Below are 19,369 nucleotides of genomic sequence, written 5' to 3'. Positions count from 1 at the left end.
GTAAAAGTTTCCCCGAGTTTTCTTGTTTCCTCCCGGACATTTCACTGGAACGGACCGTGTTCCGGTTGGTGATGTCGGTTAACTGTGCATGCTGTTGAGTGTATCCTCTGCTAAAGTGTAATTTTCTACAGTATTTCAATAATTTAAGCTGTTGACATTACCCGTGTTGTATTCGGGTGCTCGCTTGCTTTATCATATCCTCACTCTCTGTTTTTGTTTCTCAACTGTTAAAGTGTTACTAGTTGCCCGGTTAGCCGGGCGGCTAACAAAGCTAACAACTCTGGAGTGACACGTTTCTTTTTTTTTTTATTTGCTGATTTTTTTAACAGTGTAAGCGTTGACACCTGTCTGAACTTCAGCCATGGGAATCCTGGAGAAAATCGCGGAAATAGAGAAAGAAATTTCTCGAACACAGAAAAACAAAGGTGAGAGGGAGAAGTCGCAGCGCTAACTGTTAGCGCCACAATGGACCAACTTGTACCCAGCTGTGTGTGTTTGTCAGCTATGAGTGTTGCATTATACCTCAAGACGAATCAATATTTAGTCTTATTTCCACATTTTGTTTATGCATATGTTAAGTACAATCTAAAAACAACTGTATTGTTGTTATTTTAATTGCAGCATTAACAGCTCCATTATCCCCCCTTTCCATTCACTCTTACTTCCAGCCACTGAGTACCATCTGGGTTTGCTCAAAGCCAAGCTAGCCAAATACAGAGCTCAACTTCTGGAGCCCTCCAAGTCAGCAGGGGCCAAAGGGGAGGGGTTCGATGTCATGAAATCAGGAGATGCCCGTGTCGCTCTCATCGGTTTCCCCTCTGTGGGTAAGGTATGTCAACATGGTGGACGGTGGGTTGTGTTTCCTGGTCTGGACGTAGAAGATAAAGGAGTTTGTGCTTGTCTTCCTCTAATAATGTCTTTATTTTTCCATAATCCTACCACGAGAAAGCAGGGTAAATTTTAGTATGTTCAGGTTTCCTTGAAGCATGCCTTATTCTGATCATTTGCTGGATCCTAATTTATTTTGGAATTTTTTCTGGAATAACTTTTAAAGGCTTTAAAAAGGGTAATTTTGAGCATTAATGTTTGCTTGTACTTTGTAGCAACACCTCTTGTCACCCTCTGAAGGGCTTAGCTTTAAGTCCTGTCTCTTTAAAAAACCCTTCAGTCCAGTTTGTTCTGATTGCTTAGCCCTTATGACAAAGCTGAGGCCAAAATAAAATTTAGTTGCATGCCATAACTCTTATTTGTTGTTTAAATTAGTGTTAAGGGGAGTCTTTGTGATTTATATGGACAGAATTCATAGGCATAGCTAGTTGGTGGTCTCAGAATCTCGTCTCTGCTGGATGATGATATTCTTTGGCTTCATTGAGCAGCAACCTCGAGCTTGTTTAGGGAGCTTTGCAGCCGAGTACAAGGCGATGGAAAAAAGAATTAGCATTTCCAGGTCCAAGGCCATGGTTCTCTACCAGAAAAATGTGGAGTGCTCACTCCAAAGCTGGGACAAGTGGGAATTTCAGGGTCTTGCTAATAAGTAAGGGAATAGTGGGGCGAGAGATTGACAGTTTAATTGGTGCTGCATCAGTACTATAACAGACTGGTAGTCGGTTGTGGTGAAGAGAGAGCTGATCGTGAAAGTAAAGCTGTTGATTTACCAGCTCGTGTTCTGATCCTCCACTGTGGCCACAAGCTCTGGACAGATGGTTCAGGCATCTGACTGGGTTGCCTCCTGGACCATACGTAGGTGATGTGTTTCAGGCATGGGAGGAGGTCTGAGGCCCATCTTTCAGCTGGCTTGGGAAGGCCTCAGTGTTTCCTTAGATAAGCTGGAGGAGGGTGTCAGGGTCACCTGCTGCCCCTGCAGGTGAACATCAGGTTATGTAGAAGGTTGCAGCATAGGGTTAGAATGGGGTTTCTTTTATGGCATAGATCTGATGCAGAAGTATAATTCACGTGTAAGGCTTGGCGCATTTTGGTGGCTGAAGCAAGTAACAGAAGAACTCTGGAGTACACAGTGTTTCATGTGAGAGAGAAGGACTCACTTTGCCTTTGTAACACTACAAACATGTCAAAAGGCTGCGTAACATACTAAAACACCATCTTTGACTAACGTTGACACTTTCATTCTCTGCTGTGTTCTGCAGTCCACCTTCCTTAGCTTGATGACATCAACGGAAAGTGAAGCTGCTTCCTATGAGTTTACAACCCTCACCTGCATACCTGGTGTCATAGAGGTACACACATCTACATTAAAAATATTTTGACACATACAGTGTGTTAAGCGCTGTATCTTGAAACTCTTCTACTCTGTTTTCCCTCAGTATAAAGGGGCCAACATCCAGCTGCTAGATCTGCCGGGAATCATTGAGGGTGCTGCTCAAGGTACACTTAGGATTTATATTTTTATATTTTGTCGCTTTAAATTTAAAGTGTACAGAGACTTTAATATTTAGGTATAAGGGTGTGGTTTTTATAGTTGTGGTTAGAATTATGTATAAACAGATGAATATGATTTTACATGTATTTGTTGCTGTGTTTAATATTGTGGGGAAAGGGAAAACCAAATCATACCTGTGGAAGTAAGTGCTTCTAAAAACTGTGGAAAAAAACATGAATAAAAGACCTTAATTTGTAGTTGTTGTGTTAAGCTGATCTCTAACTTTTATACTTCTTATAGGCAAGGGTAGAGGTCGACAGGTGATCGCTGTTGCCAGGACGGCAGATGTTGTCGTCATGATGTTGGATGCCACCAAAGGAGATGTTCAGAGGTTTGTGAGTTTGGAGAGCTTGGATGGAGTTTCAGGGACACACAAGTGTTTATTTAGAATTCTTATCCAAACATATTCTTTGTTTGGTTTTTTGTTTGTTTTTAGGGCACTTCTAGAAAAGGAGTTGGAGTCAGTGGGCATCAGACTCAACAGAACAAAACCCAATATTTATTTCAAGGTACAGTGTGTATATTTGTCTTTTTTTTTGTCTCACAGTTGGAATAACTGAAATAAGAAGATTGTAAACAGCATCCACTAACAGCCATTTGGCTGTTTGTTCTCTATATGTAAATGTTGATTTGATGGTGGCAATAACTACTGAAGGGGTTTAGCAAAATATCAACACAGCAGTCTGCTCTTTCCCTGACTCTTGCAATACATTATCAATACACTAAACATTTGCAGATATTTATATTTTTATCAATACATCTGTTCTAAATTCCTGCCAGTTTGAGTTACCGGAGTTAATCTTTCATGGTGCACATTAAATAAATAGAGTTGACTGTCTGAGACGGTGCAAATATCAAACATCCTGGACGGCAGAGTTATCTTTGAGTTACCTAATTGAACTGAGATATTATTAACACCGAATAACTCTAACTATACTTTAACTATAATAATCTTTTTATTATTGTACAGCTGGTCCTTTTGGAGTTCACAGCAGATCATCTGCCTCCATCTAACCCTGTCTTTAGCATCCTCCTCTGTCATACCAACTCTCTACATGTCCTCCTTCACTTGAGTCTCCTCTCAGGTTTTCCTCTTTGCCTCCTGCCTTGCAGCTCCATATTCAGCATCCTTTGTCCAGTATAGCCACTGTCTCTCCTCTGCAAAAGTCTGAATAACTATACTAATAATACCCTATATGCACAAAGCAGTGATTTGATGTTTTCCTCTAAGTGATTCTTTGTGATGTGCGATTCTGCTTTTAGCTACAGACATCACGATATACCACAAATGACCACGTTATGTATCACTGGTATTTTTGAAGCTGGAAAACAAACATTAATTTCAGCGCAAATGTGCTTTTTTTCCTTCCCCTGTAGCCCAAGAAAGGTGGCGGCCTCTCCTTCAACTCCACAGTTCCTCTCACCCAGTGCTCGGAGAAGCTCGTTCAGCTCATACTTCATGAATATAGTATCCTTCGTTGATCTCTTTGATGTACATTTAGCCCAGTTAGCATTTCTGTGACATAATTTGTGAGTAGGCTGCAGAAGTGTCTGGTTATTCCTTTAATTCTGCTCCTCAGAAATCTTTAATGCAGAGGTTCTCTTCAGGGAGGATTGCACACCAGACGAGTTCATTGACGTCATTGTTGGGAACAGAGTTTACATGCCTTGTCTATATGTGAGTCAGTTAAAGCCTTGGACTTATTTAGAAGCTTCCTTGTCATTTTAGAGAGATTTGAGATGATTTTCTGTGTTTTGACTCATAACAAAAGGGAAATAATTTTGAGATATTGGGCAAATCTCTTGAACTTTGACTTTGTGTGTGTGTGTGTGTGTGTGTGTGTGTGTGTGTGTGTGTGTGTGTGTGTGTGTGTGTGTGTGTGTGTGTGTGTGTTTTCACAGGTGTACAATAAGGTGGATCAAATCTCCATTGAGGAAGTGGACCGCCTAGCACGCAGACCTCACAGTGTTGTCATCAGGTCAGATATCTTTCCACAGGTTCACAAGAAATAAACACCATAATGTTGTTGTTCACATGTTGAAATAAATTGCCAATCAATCAATCAATCAATGTAAGTTAGCTAACTGGCTCCAGAGTAGAGTCCAAATCAAATCATGATATTTTAAGAAACTTTGCAATAACGCTCACAATTTCCGACAATGAAGGGGGAAAAAAAATGCAACGTTTTATTGATGTTTGCAGGAACCAGTGTTTGTTCGTGTCATTAAATGAAGGATATTTTCCATCCTCCTTTTCCAGTGAGCTGCCACTGATGACACCACCTAATTTGAGTGCCAGCAGCAGCATTATATCCATGATATAATGGATATAATGTAATATAATATAAAGCATGATGCAAATGTGAACTCTAAAGCAGCTTAAGTTGTGTTAGTAACTTCTATCCACATGAAGCTAAGCTTGTGTGGGCTCCAGTGGCACTCGTCGTCTCCTTTGTTTACCTTTAAAAAGTATTTTGACTAGTTGAAGGTCTCTGAAATAGCTCCCTTTAAGTGCCTTATTACTAAGTAATTGTAATCATGGGGGACATGCCTGGGAATCTAAACACATGACGTTGCTATAGCAATGATATTGCGATATGACATTTTTATATTATATAAAAACTTTGTATGTGCACAGTCCAGTTTCTTTAGTCACTTTTAAAATACAAGAAACAGACACATAAAACCTGCTGGCTTAAGTAAAACAATGCAACTTATAATTGTGATTCACTCATTCTCGTGTAGTTGCAGCAGCACAGAAGGAATTCCTTTATTTTGCCTCTTTGGTCCCATTTTCAGCTTAATTAGAAGGTTGGAGGGATTCACAGAGTTTGTTTTTTTTTTTTTTTTCTCAAATGAGAGCAGTCACTTCACACCTTTTCTGTTTGTATGAAGGAGGTAAAAGTATCCTATTTTTCTGACTGTATGTTTCAGTTGTGGGATGAAGCTGAATCTGGATTACCTTCTGGAAAGGTTGTGGGAATATCTGGCTCTGATCTGCATTTATACAAAGAAAAGAGGAGGTATCCACATGTGCACACATGTATTTTTCTCTTAGTCATTTGTGAGACTTTTGTCTTACATGGATGAATATACACTAGATCTAAATTAATTTACCCTTTTCTGCTTTCTCTGTTAGAGCGCCCTGACTTTAATGATGCCATCATCATGAGAAGAGGAGCAAGTGTAGAACATGTGGTAAGGAAAGCGCATTTTCAAGTCAGATGCTTTTACACGCATAATAAGTTAGAAGCAAACTATGTGTACAGTGGGGCAAAAAAGTATTTAGTCAGCCACCGATTGTGCAAGTTCCCCCACTTAAAATGATGACAGAGGTCAGTAATTTGCACCAGAGGTACACTTCAACTGTGAGAGACAGAATGTGAAAAAAAAATCCATGAATCCACATGGTAGGATTTGTAAAGAATTTATTCGTAAATTAGGGTGGAAAATAAGTATTTGGTCACCTCAAACAAGGAAAATCTCTGGCTCTCACAGACCTGTAACGTCTTCTGTAAGAAGCTTTTCTGTCCCCCACTCGTTACCTGTATGAATGGCACCTGTTTGAACTCATCATCTGTATAAAAGACACCTGTCCACAGCCTCAAACAGTCAGACTCCAAACTCCGCCATGGCCAAGACCAAAGAGCTTTCGAAGGACACCAGGAAAAGTATTGTAGACCTGCACCAGACTGGGAAGAGTGAATCTACAATAGGCAAGCAGCTTGGTGTGAAAAAATCAACTGTGGGAGCAATCATCAGAAAATGGAAGACATACAAGACCACTGATAATCTCCCTCGATCTGGGGCTCCACGCAAGATCTCATCCCGTGGGGTCAAAATGATCATGAGAACGGTGAGCAAAGATCCCAGAACCACACGGGGGGACCTGGTGAATGACCTGCAGAGAGCTGGGACCAAAGTAACAAAGGTCACCATCAGTAACACACTACAACGGCAGGGAATCAAATCCCGCAGTGCCAGACGTGTTCCGCTGCTGAAGCCAGTGCATGTCCAGGCCCGTCTGAAGTTTGCCAGAGAGCACATGGATGATACAGCAGAGGATTGGGAGAATGTCATGTGGTCAGATGAAACCAAAGTAGAACTTTTTGGTATAAACTCAACTCGTCGTGTTTGGAGGAAGAAGAATACTGAGTTGCATCCCAAGAACACCATACCTACTGTGAAGCATGGGGGTGGAAACATCATGCTATGGGGCTGTTTTTCTGCCAAGGGGACAGGACGACTGATCCGTGTTAAGGACAGAATGAATGGGGCCATGTATCGTGAGATTTTGAGCCAAAACCTCCTTCCATCAGTGAGAACTTTGAAGATGAAACGAGGCTGGGTCTTCCAACATGACAATGATCCAAAACACACCGCCCGGGCAACAAAGGAGTGGCTCCGTAAGAAGCATTTGAAAGTCCTGGAGTGGCCTAGCCAGTCTCCAGACCTCAACCCCATAGAAAATCTGTGGTGGGAGTTGAAAGTCCGTGTTGCTCGGCGACAGCCCCAAAACATCACTGCTCTCGAGAAGATCTGCATGGAGGAATGGGCCAAAATACCAGCTACTGTGTGTGCAAACCTGGTAAAGACCTATAGTAAACGTTTGACCTCTGTTATTGCCAACAAAGGTTATGTTACAAAGTATTGAGTTGTATTTTTGTTATTGACCAAATACTTATTTTCCACCCTGATTTACGAATAAATTCTTTACAAATCCTACCATGTGGATTCATGGATTTTTTTTTTTTTTTCACATTCTGTCTCTCACAGTTGAAGTGTACCTCTGGTGCAAATTACTGACCTCTGTCATCATTTTAGGTGGGGGAACTTGCACAATCGGTGGCTGACTAAATACTTTTTTGCCCCACTGTATGTGCACAGTCTAATTTTTGTCTTTAAATACTTGCAGTGTCATCGAATCCACAGAACTTTAGCCAGCCAGTTCAAATATGCCCTGGTTTGGGTAAGTTCAAGTTTCCAGGGTCAACAATCTTCAGAGACACATTTTCTGCTTGTCCTATGAACCGTTTGAGCTAACTCTGTACAATTGTACTCTTGACTAGAGTAAACATAGTCTGCTGACGTCCTGGTCACAGGGCATTTAGAACAGACACTTTCTTTCTACTAGAGATGTAAAGCAAAATTCTCATTTTGAAACATAGAGCAGAGAAGGCAAATAAATATACAGTTTACACTTGAACATGAAGCCCTTTGATTGAAGGGGAACTAAAATGTGTTGTCTCTCGGTCTTTTAGGGAACCAGTACCAAGTACAGCCCTCAGAGAGTGGGCCTAACGCACATCATGGAGCACGAGGATGTCATCCAAATTGTTAAGAAGTAAAAGAAAAGAAGAAGAAAAGCTTCTGTTTGGACAGAGGAGGAACTCGCCAGGAGAGGAGGAAAAAATAAACTGTATAGTAGAGAATAAAAACAAAATAATACCCACCATCCTTATTTTGTATATGGAAATTAAGAGAGGCAGTGAATCAAAGACCTTACAAGAATTGGATAAGGACAGAAAATGGTGCATTTTACCTTTTGATTAAGATAAAGAGAACACAAGATGCATTGATTCAGAGAGAACATGGATAGAATAAAGTCCATACAACATTTCCAGTCTTTTTATGTGTGTTTTATTTGTAGCCTTATCTCAATCTTAGATTGAGGCGCATGCAAACATGTATGTTTTTGTGTCCTTTATTATTATTATTATATATATATATATTTTTTTGTTACACTTCTTTTGTCAAAGTAAAGATTACTTTTTGGCATTTTATTGTCTGACTTTGAATTTGGTCATTTATAGCAATAATAATCCAGTTAAATTGTATTTGCATAGCACAGGTTCACCACAAAAGTCGTCTCAAGGTGATTTGTAAAGAGAACGCCAACAATCAGAAAATCCTAATGAGTGACATTCAGCTGTGGTGGGAAGGAAGAACTCCCTTTTAGCAGGAAGAGACCATCCAGCAGAATGAGGCTCAAAAGTTCATTATGTGAACATGCAATTATTTTTAATGAATTTGTTTTGCCATGTGAACTTTTTCCATTGTCAGAGCAATGATGCCTTTGAATTTATAAGCCGAGTAAACAAACTTGTAGCAGCACTAGCGGTTCTATTTTATTCTACTTTCTGCTTTTACTCATATTTCTGTTGTAATTATGATTGTGTTTTGGACTTCATACCATTTATTTTTAAAGAATTAATAGTTTTCAGTTTAAGTGCATTATTAAGCAATTCAAGCTATGTAGCAAGCAATAGTACTATCCAAAAACCTCAAACCACCCTTTATTTTTTGAATAGTTTCATATTTTCTGGGTAAAATGGCTGCAGTAATTTATGCACACACATAAGTGTAAATGGAGTATATAGGGCAAAAACAGTGTTTCAACAATTCTAACAAACTTGAAAGTCAGTATTTGATGTGACCACCTCAGTCTTCAGGAATAGTTCTCCACATTTCTTCAAAGCTCTTCTTTGAAAAGTCGAGAAGTAGGCCAAAATAACAAAAATTGTCATTGTCCAAAAATGTATGAACCAAACTGCATGCCTACATCATCATAAGCTTAAGGTCAAGGGTGAGAAAAGGCAAGTCTTTCCCCTTCATATGTGTCAAATTAGATTTGCACTAAAGCCACAGGCAACTCCCTTTTAAGTAGAAAGGCGTAGTGGTGGTCCCAAATAAATGGGAATCCTACAAAGGTCTAACTAACAGTGATAAAGACTATCACAAAAGGCCAGCTGTGACTTTAAAATGTTTTTGTCACATGAATCCTTCAGGTGCACAGTAGCTGATGGGGATGTCCCCTCTGAGCTCCCCCTCCCATACTGCCTCCTTGCAGCCGAATTGTTTGTATAGCTGTATCCAACGCTCCAAAGCAAGCTGACCATTTGTCTTTCAGAAAGTGTGGACTCCCAGCCAATGGACCCCATTCACTCGCGCACACACAAGCATAATAGGGCCATTAAAAATTCACAAGCATCTCTTCAGTCTAGGAGACGAGGACTGAGTGGATGCTTTATACTAGAAAGAGAGAGGGGGGCTGTGAGTTGACAGGGTTGTACTTCAAGATGCCTTAAAGATGTCTCATCGAGTGTGTCATGGATGGAGACATTCTGCTTTGAAATTACCTGAGCAGGAGAGGAGAGATGGTGGGATGATATCGTGGTGCAGAAACAGAAACAAAGGTACTGTTGGCTGGGTGTGTGCTGAGTGGTGCAGGTATGACACTTGATGCTGTTTGGCTCCATATGGCATGGCTAAGCGTGAGTGAGTGTGTGGGGTGCAGGTGTCCATGAGCTAGAGTTGTGTCCTTGTTCATTAGCTGTTTAAAGCAATGAGCTGAGAGAGCACATTTAGTGTGTGAGAGGAAGAAGTAGCTTGTAATTCCTGGATGTAAATAACTTTTTTCACAGCTTGGTGAATAACCGTTAGAAACACTTGACTGGGTTACCTATGAGTCACCAACGCATCTATAGCTCCACAACTGCTGCACCTTGTGGTTAACTGAAACCAAAAGTGCATCTTACCTTTGAGATAAGACAATCATAACATGAGGGCCAGGGTCATGACCTGCTGAGACAGTGTGGCTGTTTTTCACACTAAAAGTCTTTCCTGTCTCTCTACTGCAGCTATCATAGTCTGTAATTTTTTTCTGTTCTTATATATTTTTTTCTGTTTTTAGTTTAGACTGAGGTTGTTTGTTTTAGTTTAGTATTTACTCTTTGGAAACGTTTAGCTTTATTGTGATTTATATTAGTGTCAGAGACAGTTTTTAACCATGGTATGCAAAGTCAGCCCACCAGGGGGCAGCACAAGCGAGGGAAGGAAAAAAAGGTGTGACTTTCACTATAAATACTATTAACCATTAATCTGGAAAAATAATCCCACATTATTTAACTGTATAGTAATAATAATATTATTAGACTAAACCTGCTCTCTGGAATTGTATTTTTTTAGATAATAAAATTTAATTACGTTATATAGTCTGCATCTATTTATTTATTTATTTATTCCTAATTCATTTTATTATAATAGTCATTCACACTTTCAGTTTTTGGTTTAGTTTTAATATAATAATGGGGTATTGAGTTTTGTGACCCCTGAAAGCATTATGACAATGTCAAAACTGCCAAAACAGAAGAAGACAAAAAGAAAAGAAGAGGGGGAAAAGATAACAGAGACAGAGGTACAATGAAGTTAATGTGATGAAAATATTTGTCTGTTGTTTTAGCTATCGAGCAGAGTGTAGCGTTAACATGCTAATTTGCTAGTTTTGAATAGCAGTATCCTTTAGCCTAGCATGGCTTGCTAATCAATAAATAGCTTGTTTTAACATAAGCTAAAGTACTGCAGCATTTTATAATAAATATGTACAGTACAGATATCAAAGACAAAGCTATTCAGTGTCTTGTGTGTCTTAAATCTTGCCATGGCAAAGTGTTTAGAGGCAGGACTGATGGTACAGTGAGGTATTTGTCAGGGAAAGGATTTAAGAAGTCCATAACACCTTTTAACAGGGACAAAGGCTTCACTCACAATTTCCTTGTCCCAGTTTTGATAAACAAATGCACCAAAGGATCTTCAGGTACCTTGTGTTGATGAATTGTATATTTTTATTTTAGTTAGATTGTAAGTACAAAGTAATTTTTTTTTTTTTTTAATATAGTCTAGTTTAGATTTTTTTTAAATTTAGTTTAATATATTCACACTTTCAGTTTTTGGTTTAGTTTTAGTTGACTATAATAATCTGTAATATATTTGTAACTCCCTAAATGAGGTAGACTATGTTTATTTACGCAGATAACAGTTTTTCACAAATTTTACTTAAAGAAGGGTACAGTGAGGTTTTTGGACAGTGACCTTTTATTGTAATTTTGCTTCTCAACACCATTATAGTGGATTTGAAGTCCAACATTTAAGATATACCAACTTTCAACTTTAATTCAAAGGATTTAGCAAAAGTGTCGCATTGTCTATTTAGGAATTGCAACTATTTTTAAATATTCCTCCATTTTCAGAAGCTGGAAATAAATTGAAGTAGCCACCTTCAGTTGCTGCCTGTTTGTGGGTTGTTCTGCATTCAGTTTTGTATTTGGTAATTGAAAAGCACGCTCTGTTGGGTTGATATCGGGTGACTGACTTGGTCTTTGAAGAATATCTAATTTCTTTTCCTTGTCTTTGAGAGACTCTTGGGTTGCTTTTGTAGTTTGCTTTGGGTCATTATCCAGCTGCACTGTGAAGAGGAGTCGGTTTAGCAGCGTTTGGCTGAATCTGAGCAGATAAAATAATAATAATATAACTCTGTACACTTGACAGTCCTCCTGGTACTTACATCAGCAGTCACATTACTCAAAAAAACAAACCCAAACTGACTTGATTCAGTTAGCATTCACACCATAATATTGCCTCCACCATGACTTAAAGACATTGTATTATGGTTTGGATCGGGAGCTGTTTGTGTCATCTTCCATACTCTCTTCCCAGTGTTCTGGTACACGTGGTTTCATTTGTCTAAAGATGTTTTTTTCAGAACTGGGCAGGTGATGTGGATTGTAGACTTTGACAATGATTTGGTTAGATGCTGTGAAATTGTGTTTCCTGACATGAAAATAACTCTGTGATTGTGCACTTTAGCTGTCTTATCTGGTCCTTCAGGCCATCATTATTGATTTGGCCACTCCTAAACCTTCTTCTATCTATCTCTAATAGGTTTATTTTCTTCTATTTCAGCCCACTGATGGCTCTTTCATTTGCATTGATCTCTGGGCCTCATTGAAAAATTCCAGTGAAGAGCTGCTAAATGCAAGCTCAAGACTTGGAATAAACTTTAAATGTCTTTAACCGTCCACAGGTCTCGTCTGTCCATGAAGCTGCACGTTAGTCGATGGTTTAAATTATTTTGAGCCTTCATGAATGTTAATCCAACGATAATGTTATCCCCTTTGAATTAAAGCTGAAAGTCTACACTCCAGTCACATCACGATTGCTTGATTTAAAATCCATTGCGGTGGTGTGCAGGGGCAAAAGTACAGAAACATGTGTCACTTTACAAAAAACCTACATACCTGACTGTATGGGCTGAGAAAACTTCATTAAAAATAGTAAGCAGACATGCAAGTCTCACGAGACTCTAAGTTGAATAGTAGTTAGTGGGAACCAAGCTTTGCTTTTTTTAATAAATATTTTTTTAGGGTGCCTTGAAAAATAATTACAGACAAAATCACACTGTGAATAATCACATTTGACAAAAAGTGTAAAATTACAAACGTACAAAACAACATACAGAACTCAAGCGTTGATCTGAGAGCCTGGATCACGTTGTCTCTCCTGCCCTCTTGTGCTTCATTTTGCTCACTACATGAAGTTGCATACTTGAGTTAAGAGTCCAGTTATCACTGTGTTTACTGCAGTGAAAAGTTAACAAACAGAAGATGACTAAATGTCACCTACAAAGAAATCTAAATGTTTAAAAGTTGCCAAATGAGAGCAACAGTTGAATTTATCTGACAGTATAAAAAAAAATTATTATAAAACAAAAAAAAAACCCTCTAGCAGATCATTACATGAAGGAACCTTTTAAAAAACAAAAAACAAGCGCGTCCATGCTCACAGGTGTACACACGGGTGATCACACCCACAAACTACACCCTTTTTGGCTCCTACCTCAAAGCACACTGTGTTCTGTTGATCTTATGTGCTGCACAATAATGTTTAATATTTAGTATTTACTGTCATATTCCCATATATCATTGTGATGTTGTTTATTCTATTACTCTTGTTCTCTTCTGCTTGTTTTCTTTTTTCTTTCTCAGCAGGTGACCCAGGTGATTGATATATGCTTTTTTTTTCTTTTTTTCTTTTTTTCTTTTTCTGCTCATTCTGTTGGTTTTTGGTTTTTGCCCTTCTCCCCCGTCCCTCTTCTCAGCTGTTTTTCTTTCCCTCTTTCTTTCTCCCCTTCTTTCCCCCAGTCACGTCTGTCCCATATTCAGTAAGTGAAAATAAAATAAACAATAAAAGGTGAATCAAATGGACCATTATAGCAAGGCTGGGATGGTCAATTTGGTAAAGTAAATCCTTTGGGCATCTTTCTTTGCCTTTAGACAATAATTCTGATGGCAAAAGAGCCAAACGGGACAGGCAAAAAAAATAAAAATAAAATAAAAAAAATTGGACATTGTGAAAGGGTCTATATTGTTTTAGCCAATTGGTTCAACCATAAGAGATCAAACCAAGTGTTGAATGTGCAAATTAACTTTTTAGAAGTTGGACATTTCTGTATTTTGATCCTTCATTGACCTTAAGAAATATTCCAATGATTTGAGATATTGAATATCTTATTTTCAAGAGATATATGCCATTTTCTTCCACTTGGAGCCTGTCCCATGTTTCCCATAACCATGAAAAAAAGGATTGAGACTTTTCATGGATACAGAATATGTAAGTTCACCTTTTTTGAAATACTTTTTAAAATGAAAAAATATTCTAGCTGTGAAAGATTAAGAAGAATATGATTACAAAATACAAATGTCTCATTGCTTTTGATGTTTTTATCCTTAGTTAAAGAAACATTTGTGCAGTTTCATGTCTCTATAGACAGCAAGACATATTTAACTACTCATATTACCACTACTTCAGTTGTCAGAAAATGTTTGCTCAGCTGCTACAAGAATAGAGTTTTACCTTTTGCACTAAGTTATATAAAACACTCTGCAGTAATATCTGTGGATGTTAGTTTCTATAGACATTGTTTGTATTGATCATGTGTACTTTTGTAAGGTAAAGAATGGCAGACTGCTAACAGACATTTGCCTTTGTGTGACTTATATGCCTTTTAAGGCCAGTAATAAGTGGTCCAGTTGTTTCTCTGTCTAAAGCATCAGTGACATCCATAAAGAAGCAGGCCCGGTACAGAGAAACGAATCCAGCATTGTATTCTCTCTTCTCACATGCAAGCCCAGTTTCTGTTTTGTTAAAAGCACAGATTGAATCATTAACAGTTAAACACACTTAGTAATTTCCCTCGCAAATCCGATTCCTATTGGCCCGCTTTAAATGTTATTTTAATTTGAAATACTCACAAAGTCATGAAATATTTCAACAAACCTAAAAAGTAACCAAGTGAATGCAGTTTTCACATAACTGTCGTGTTTCCTGTTTAAAAAAAACATTTAAGTAAAGAAGAAAATGGAAAGCAGGAACTGTTGTGTTAGAATTATAGCCATTTGCCACTTTATTAGGTACATCTGTGAATCAGATGGTGCAAATATCTAGTCAGTTTAAGATGACCTGCTGAACTTCAAAGCAAGAATCCAAACGTGGAAGGAAGCAATGCAATGTTGATATTTTGTCCCAAAAATATAATTTTCCTGTAAAAACAGAGTTAATAGAGTTCGTCATTTTATCATTAGTATCGTTACTTCTGCAGATATCATCTGATGTGAAAGATATTCTCAGGTCTGTGAGGCTCTGTTGTGATGCTATTGTTATCATAGGCATCCTATCGCGCTCTATTATTCTGGCATCTGCAGAATGTGTCGATACACACACACACACACACACACACACACACACACACACATATATATATATATATATATATATATATATATATATATATATATATATATATATATATATATATATATATATATATATATATATATATATATATATATATATGATCAGAGCTACAATCTTGTGATTTCTGTCTGTGTGTGTGTTTGAAAGAGAGAGACAACTTCTGAAAAGGCACCCCAACAGAGAAACGCACACACACACACAAATGTCTCACAGCTATTGTCACCGCACAGGATTTATAACAAATAACTCTCTGGGCTCTGACGTTAAGACACGCTTTGGCAATGATGATAGCGTGATATGTGTTTGTGAGTGTGGTAAGGAGAGGATGCTTGTGTGCCAGTCCTGCCATTAATACACAAAGGATCCACCCGGTTGTTTGCTTAAACACTTTATTGGGACAGGAAGCTGGGTAATGCTGCACGTTGACATTTGTAAGTGCAGCGTGTTTACCTAGAAACCCAATCACTGCGCTAATGATGCGTGGGACAGCAAAAAAAAATGCATATGTCTGAATCACCACTGTTCTCTCTCTGCTCCCTGTTGTGCCTTTGTTCTGTAGATGTACAGGTGGATACTGAAACATCAGAAGTTATGTTTACCATTCGATCTGCTCATTTCATTTCAGAGAAGCGAGGTGAACTTTGTGTGTCTGTGCGTGTGTGTGGCCACTATATAAATGTCCAGAAGAGGAGTCGGTCCATGCACAGAGGAGTCGGCGAGTTTAGTGGTTTTATTCCAGACGGTGGGTGGGTTGGTTCATAAATTGATGGATTTTCGTAGCAAACAGATGATCTGAATATCAGTCACAGTCACTCAGATTAACAGATGAGGTAAGCTACTTAAAAGCCAGGGGCTTATTGTGCTTTTATAACTAAAGAAGGGCCATCAACTTCACTGTCATGAGATGTTTTATCCACTTGTGCTGCTGCTTTCTGTGGAAAAAGAAAAAGGGAGATCGGTGAAATAGCAGATGCCATTTAAGGCTTTAAAACTGTGTTTTTAAATTTGGCACAAATCGCTGTATAGTGAATTATTTTTAGCTGCTGTGTTCCAACTAACAAATATTTGCACTTGTATATCTTTAGTCGGTTAAACTTTTACAACTTTGTGGAAAACTTGTTAAAGAGAAGTCCCAGTGAGGAACCTAACAGTTGTTAAAAAAGATGTTATTTTCACAGTTACAGTTTTAAAGTAAAATTTGTAGCACAAAGTGTCAGATCTCTTTGTGACAGTACTGGAGGAGTTACAATACTGTAACAGTGGCTCGTGTTGATTTAGCACTGTGAGTTTGTGTTTGTGTGTCCTCATGCAAATCTGGATCTGCTGATGCCTTCTGTAGGAGGAACTAAAGACCTTTTTAGTTTTTTTAAACAAGTTTTTAACTGTCTTTCGGCTCCTCAATAGACAAACAATAGTGTTGCAATGACGAAATTAAAACCGTTAAAGGGAATCAAGGGCACCTACGTCAGTGTTGCTGTTTGAATGAGCTGATGGGTCATTGCAAGTATCTTTATAAGGAATGTTTTTGAAAATAAGGTCGGAGAGCGCACAGGCATTCTGCTTCGTGTGGTCTGATGACAAAATGGTATATATAAGAACCAGTCTATTCATTCATGTCCTCTGTCATGTCATTCATGTGTTTTTGGTCTATATATTTTGACTTATTTGAGCTACCATACTGATCCTGATGTACTAAATAGAGGACATCCTGAGCTTTCCACTGACATCTCATGTGTTTGGGTGGCCTCTTTTAGCTCCAAAGAGGCAGGAAATCAAAAAGTTCAATGGGAAGATCCTTTTTCCTTGGATCTTAGGAGGCTATAATTGGTCAATTTTCCATTGTCATGGATAATCGCCCACATAATATAATTATTATCTGAAAAGAAAGCATGCTCACGCTCAATTCTTTTAAAGATAACATTATAAATGCTTTAAAAAACCTCACATCAAAGCAGAATATTCTCAGCCTGCATAACCTTTATCAGTTTTTGACATTCAAAGGTTCACTTTAGTTGTTTGCAAGGATAAAGTTGGACCCTGTTATTGAGAAACTAATGACTTCTCTTCATTCTGGTCATAGGGATCAATCACAAGTACAGAATTACATCTTATATTTAATATAAGCCTCACACACTGAGGCCTCATATGAAAGTCCCAGTTTTGGAATACAGCTATTGGGTTTAGCCAACAGCCCTGGGCCCTGCCTCTGCACCACAATGTTTGTGATTGTTTCATTCTCTGTAGAATGTAGAAATATAAAACATAGTTGGCTGGTTTTACACTGAAGACCTAGGATTGGCCCAAACTTTAATTCTAGACTTCTAGGCTTATTGAACATGAGGTTTGGGGGTTATACTTAGTATGTGCAATCTTCAAAACTACATCCATGCATGTACTGCAGGAAGTTTGTCAGTATTACTTCATCAAAAATATTTACAAAGCTGTGAAGTATTCTCTCTTTTCTCGAGGTCTGTTCTTTTTGTGAAAATTCTGACTAATTTTCTAAATGTCTGTGTAAAGTCTGAACTTGTACATATTTTATTATGCATTTATTTTCTTTACCACTTTGTGGTAAAAGCTCAGTTTTTTACAGAGCGATAAGCAGGGTACATAAGTGAATAGCCAGAACATTTACACCCAGTAACATTAAACAAGTCAAAGTGTGTGTCTTATCTTTAGTGAGTCTGTTCAAGCAGTCAAACCAACCAAGAAATGATGTCTGATCCACTGAGACAAGTCTTCAGTGAGTTACTAGCTGCTGGCATTTCCTGCATTGTCAAGTCTGACAGCGCAGGTTAAGACCTGAATGGGGCTTAAAGGCTTACAGGAAACCTGAATCCAGCCTCCTCATCCTCCTGTCTTTCCTTCAGTCTGAAGGACACTCTCCCTCCTTAACTCTGTGTTTCTTTCTGTCAGTCATTTTCCTCTTTATGTTTTACACCCATGTTTCATAAGCAAATATGTCACTGTGGAGTATTATTCTGTCACTTTGACCGTATAGCAGGTTGCGTGATCATCTCCAGCATTGTGTTTGTTTAAAGGTCAATTGTAGATCCATTACTTTGGTCTGTTTATATTATATTTATGGCTTGTGAGCAAAACTAATGATGTCATCTAAACTTTGTGTTTAGTGCTGCTATGTAGTAAATGTTAACATGCTAACATGCTAAGCCAAGATGCTAAGATAATTAACATTGTTATTGTGAAAATGACATGATGTTCATCAAGGTTCAGGGTTCACATGTCTTGGTCTCTGGGCCTATCAGTGTGCATGTTCTCCTCCATGTGCTCAGGTAGTGATGCTAAATATGCCATAGTTTTGAGTGCAAGGTAAATAAAGCTCTTAAGTGCTTAGATTAAAGTGCTGTATGAATGTGACTGATAATATGAATGGCCATTGGGGAAGTCTTTATCAACAGGAAAAATGTATTCAAATACATTTAAAAGTCCAAAAACGTATACCCTTCTTCACTGTTTCCAGTGCTGTCCAGTTGGTTGAAACCCCTGAGGTGTAGATGCATGTAGCAATTAACTAATGCAATCATAATAAACGCTGCTGCTTTTCCTGCAAATAAATTGCCCCTGTAACACTAGTGTGTGTGTGTGTGTGTGTGTGTGTGTGTGTGTGTGTGTGTGTGTGTGTGTGTGTGTGTGTGTGTGTGTGTGTGTGTGTGTGTGCGCACGTGCCCCCACTCACTGAATGAGCTTGTTGGCTATGCTCTGCTCAGGTGATCTCCTTTATTAGTCTTGTATCAGTGAGTGGGTTCACTGAAAGCCTGTTGTCAGTGGTTGGCACACGGATGAAAAGACTTGATCGTCATCTCTCGTTCACTCTCTATCTTCCTTTCCTGCCGCTCCTCGTTTTCACTTCTTCTCAATAACAGTTTTCTCTGAGGGACACCTATCACCACATAGTAATCCATAGTTTATTTGGAGTAATCTGCAGTTTACACACTATTACAGATTCTGTCTTTTACATGCCTTCTACCTCCCCTCTTTTTCCACCTCAGTCATTTCTGTCACTTGTGCTCTGTTCATTGCACATTCACTCAGTCAGCAGGCCACATCAGTCAGACAGCAGATGCATATCACACATATCAAATAGAGCATTTTGTGTGTCTTGTTACCTGCCTGGTGACCAACAGTGTTCACATGGAAGGAACTTTTGAACTTTCCTCTGGGCCCGTTCTCTGTCCTGTCTTCACCCTCTTATCTCTACCGGCAGTTAGATGATACCGACAACTGCTGTTGTTATTGCTGCACAGGCTGCAGACAGTTTAGAGTGTGCTATGGTCACTGCCTTCGAGGAAACGTGATACCCATTTCTGCTTGGATGTACTC

General features: G+C 38.6%; 1 protein-coding gene across 1 annotated transcript; it reads left to right on the top strand.

The window, feature by feature from the left end:
• The first annotated feature begins 6 nt into the window (after positions 1-6).
• drg2 (developmentally regulated GTP binding protein 2) lies at positions 7-8,060 on the top strand. Its single transcript, XM_080904525.1, has 14 exons — positions 7-117; positions 330-425; positions 669-829; positions 2,145-2,234; positions 2,322-2,382; positions 2,678-2,768; positions 2,874-2,946; positions 3,815-3,905; positions 4,018-4,115; positions 4,340-4,416; positions 5,372-5,460; positions 5,577-5,635; positions 7,353-7,406; positions 7,699-8,060. The coding sequence occupies exons 2-14, from the start codon at positions 362-364 to the stop codon at positions 7,783-7,785; spliced, it is 1,095 nt and encodes a 364-aa protein (XP_080760651.1). The 5' UTR covers positions 7-117; positions 330-361; the 3' UTR covers positions 7,786-8,060.
• The last annotated feature ends 11,309 nt before the right edge of the window (positions 8,061-19,369 follow it).

This window comes from Rhamphochromis sp. 'chilingali' (assembly GCF_963969265.1).
Source record: "Rhamphochromis sp. 'chilingali' genome assembly, chromosome: 15".
Taxonomy (NCBI): Eukaryota; Metazoa; Chordata; class Actinopteri; order Cichliformes; family Cichlidae; genus Rhamphochromis; species Rhamphochromis sp. 'chilingali'.
Note: the sequence above shows the minus strand (reverse complement) of the source record. Positions and strands in the feature narration are given on the sequence as shown.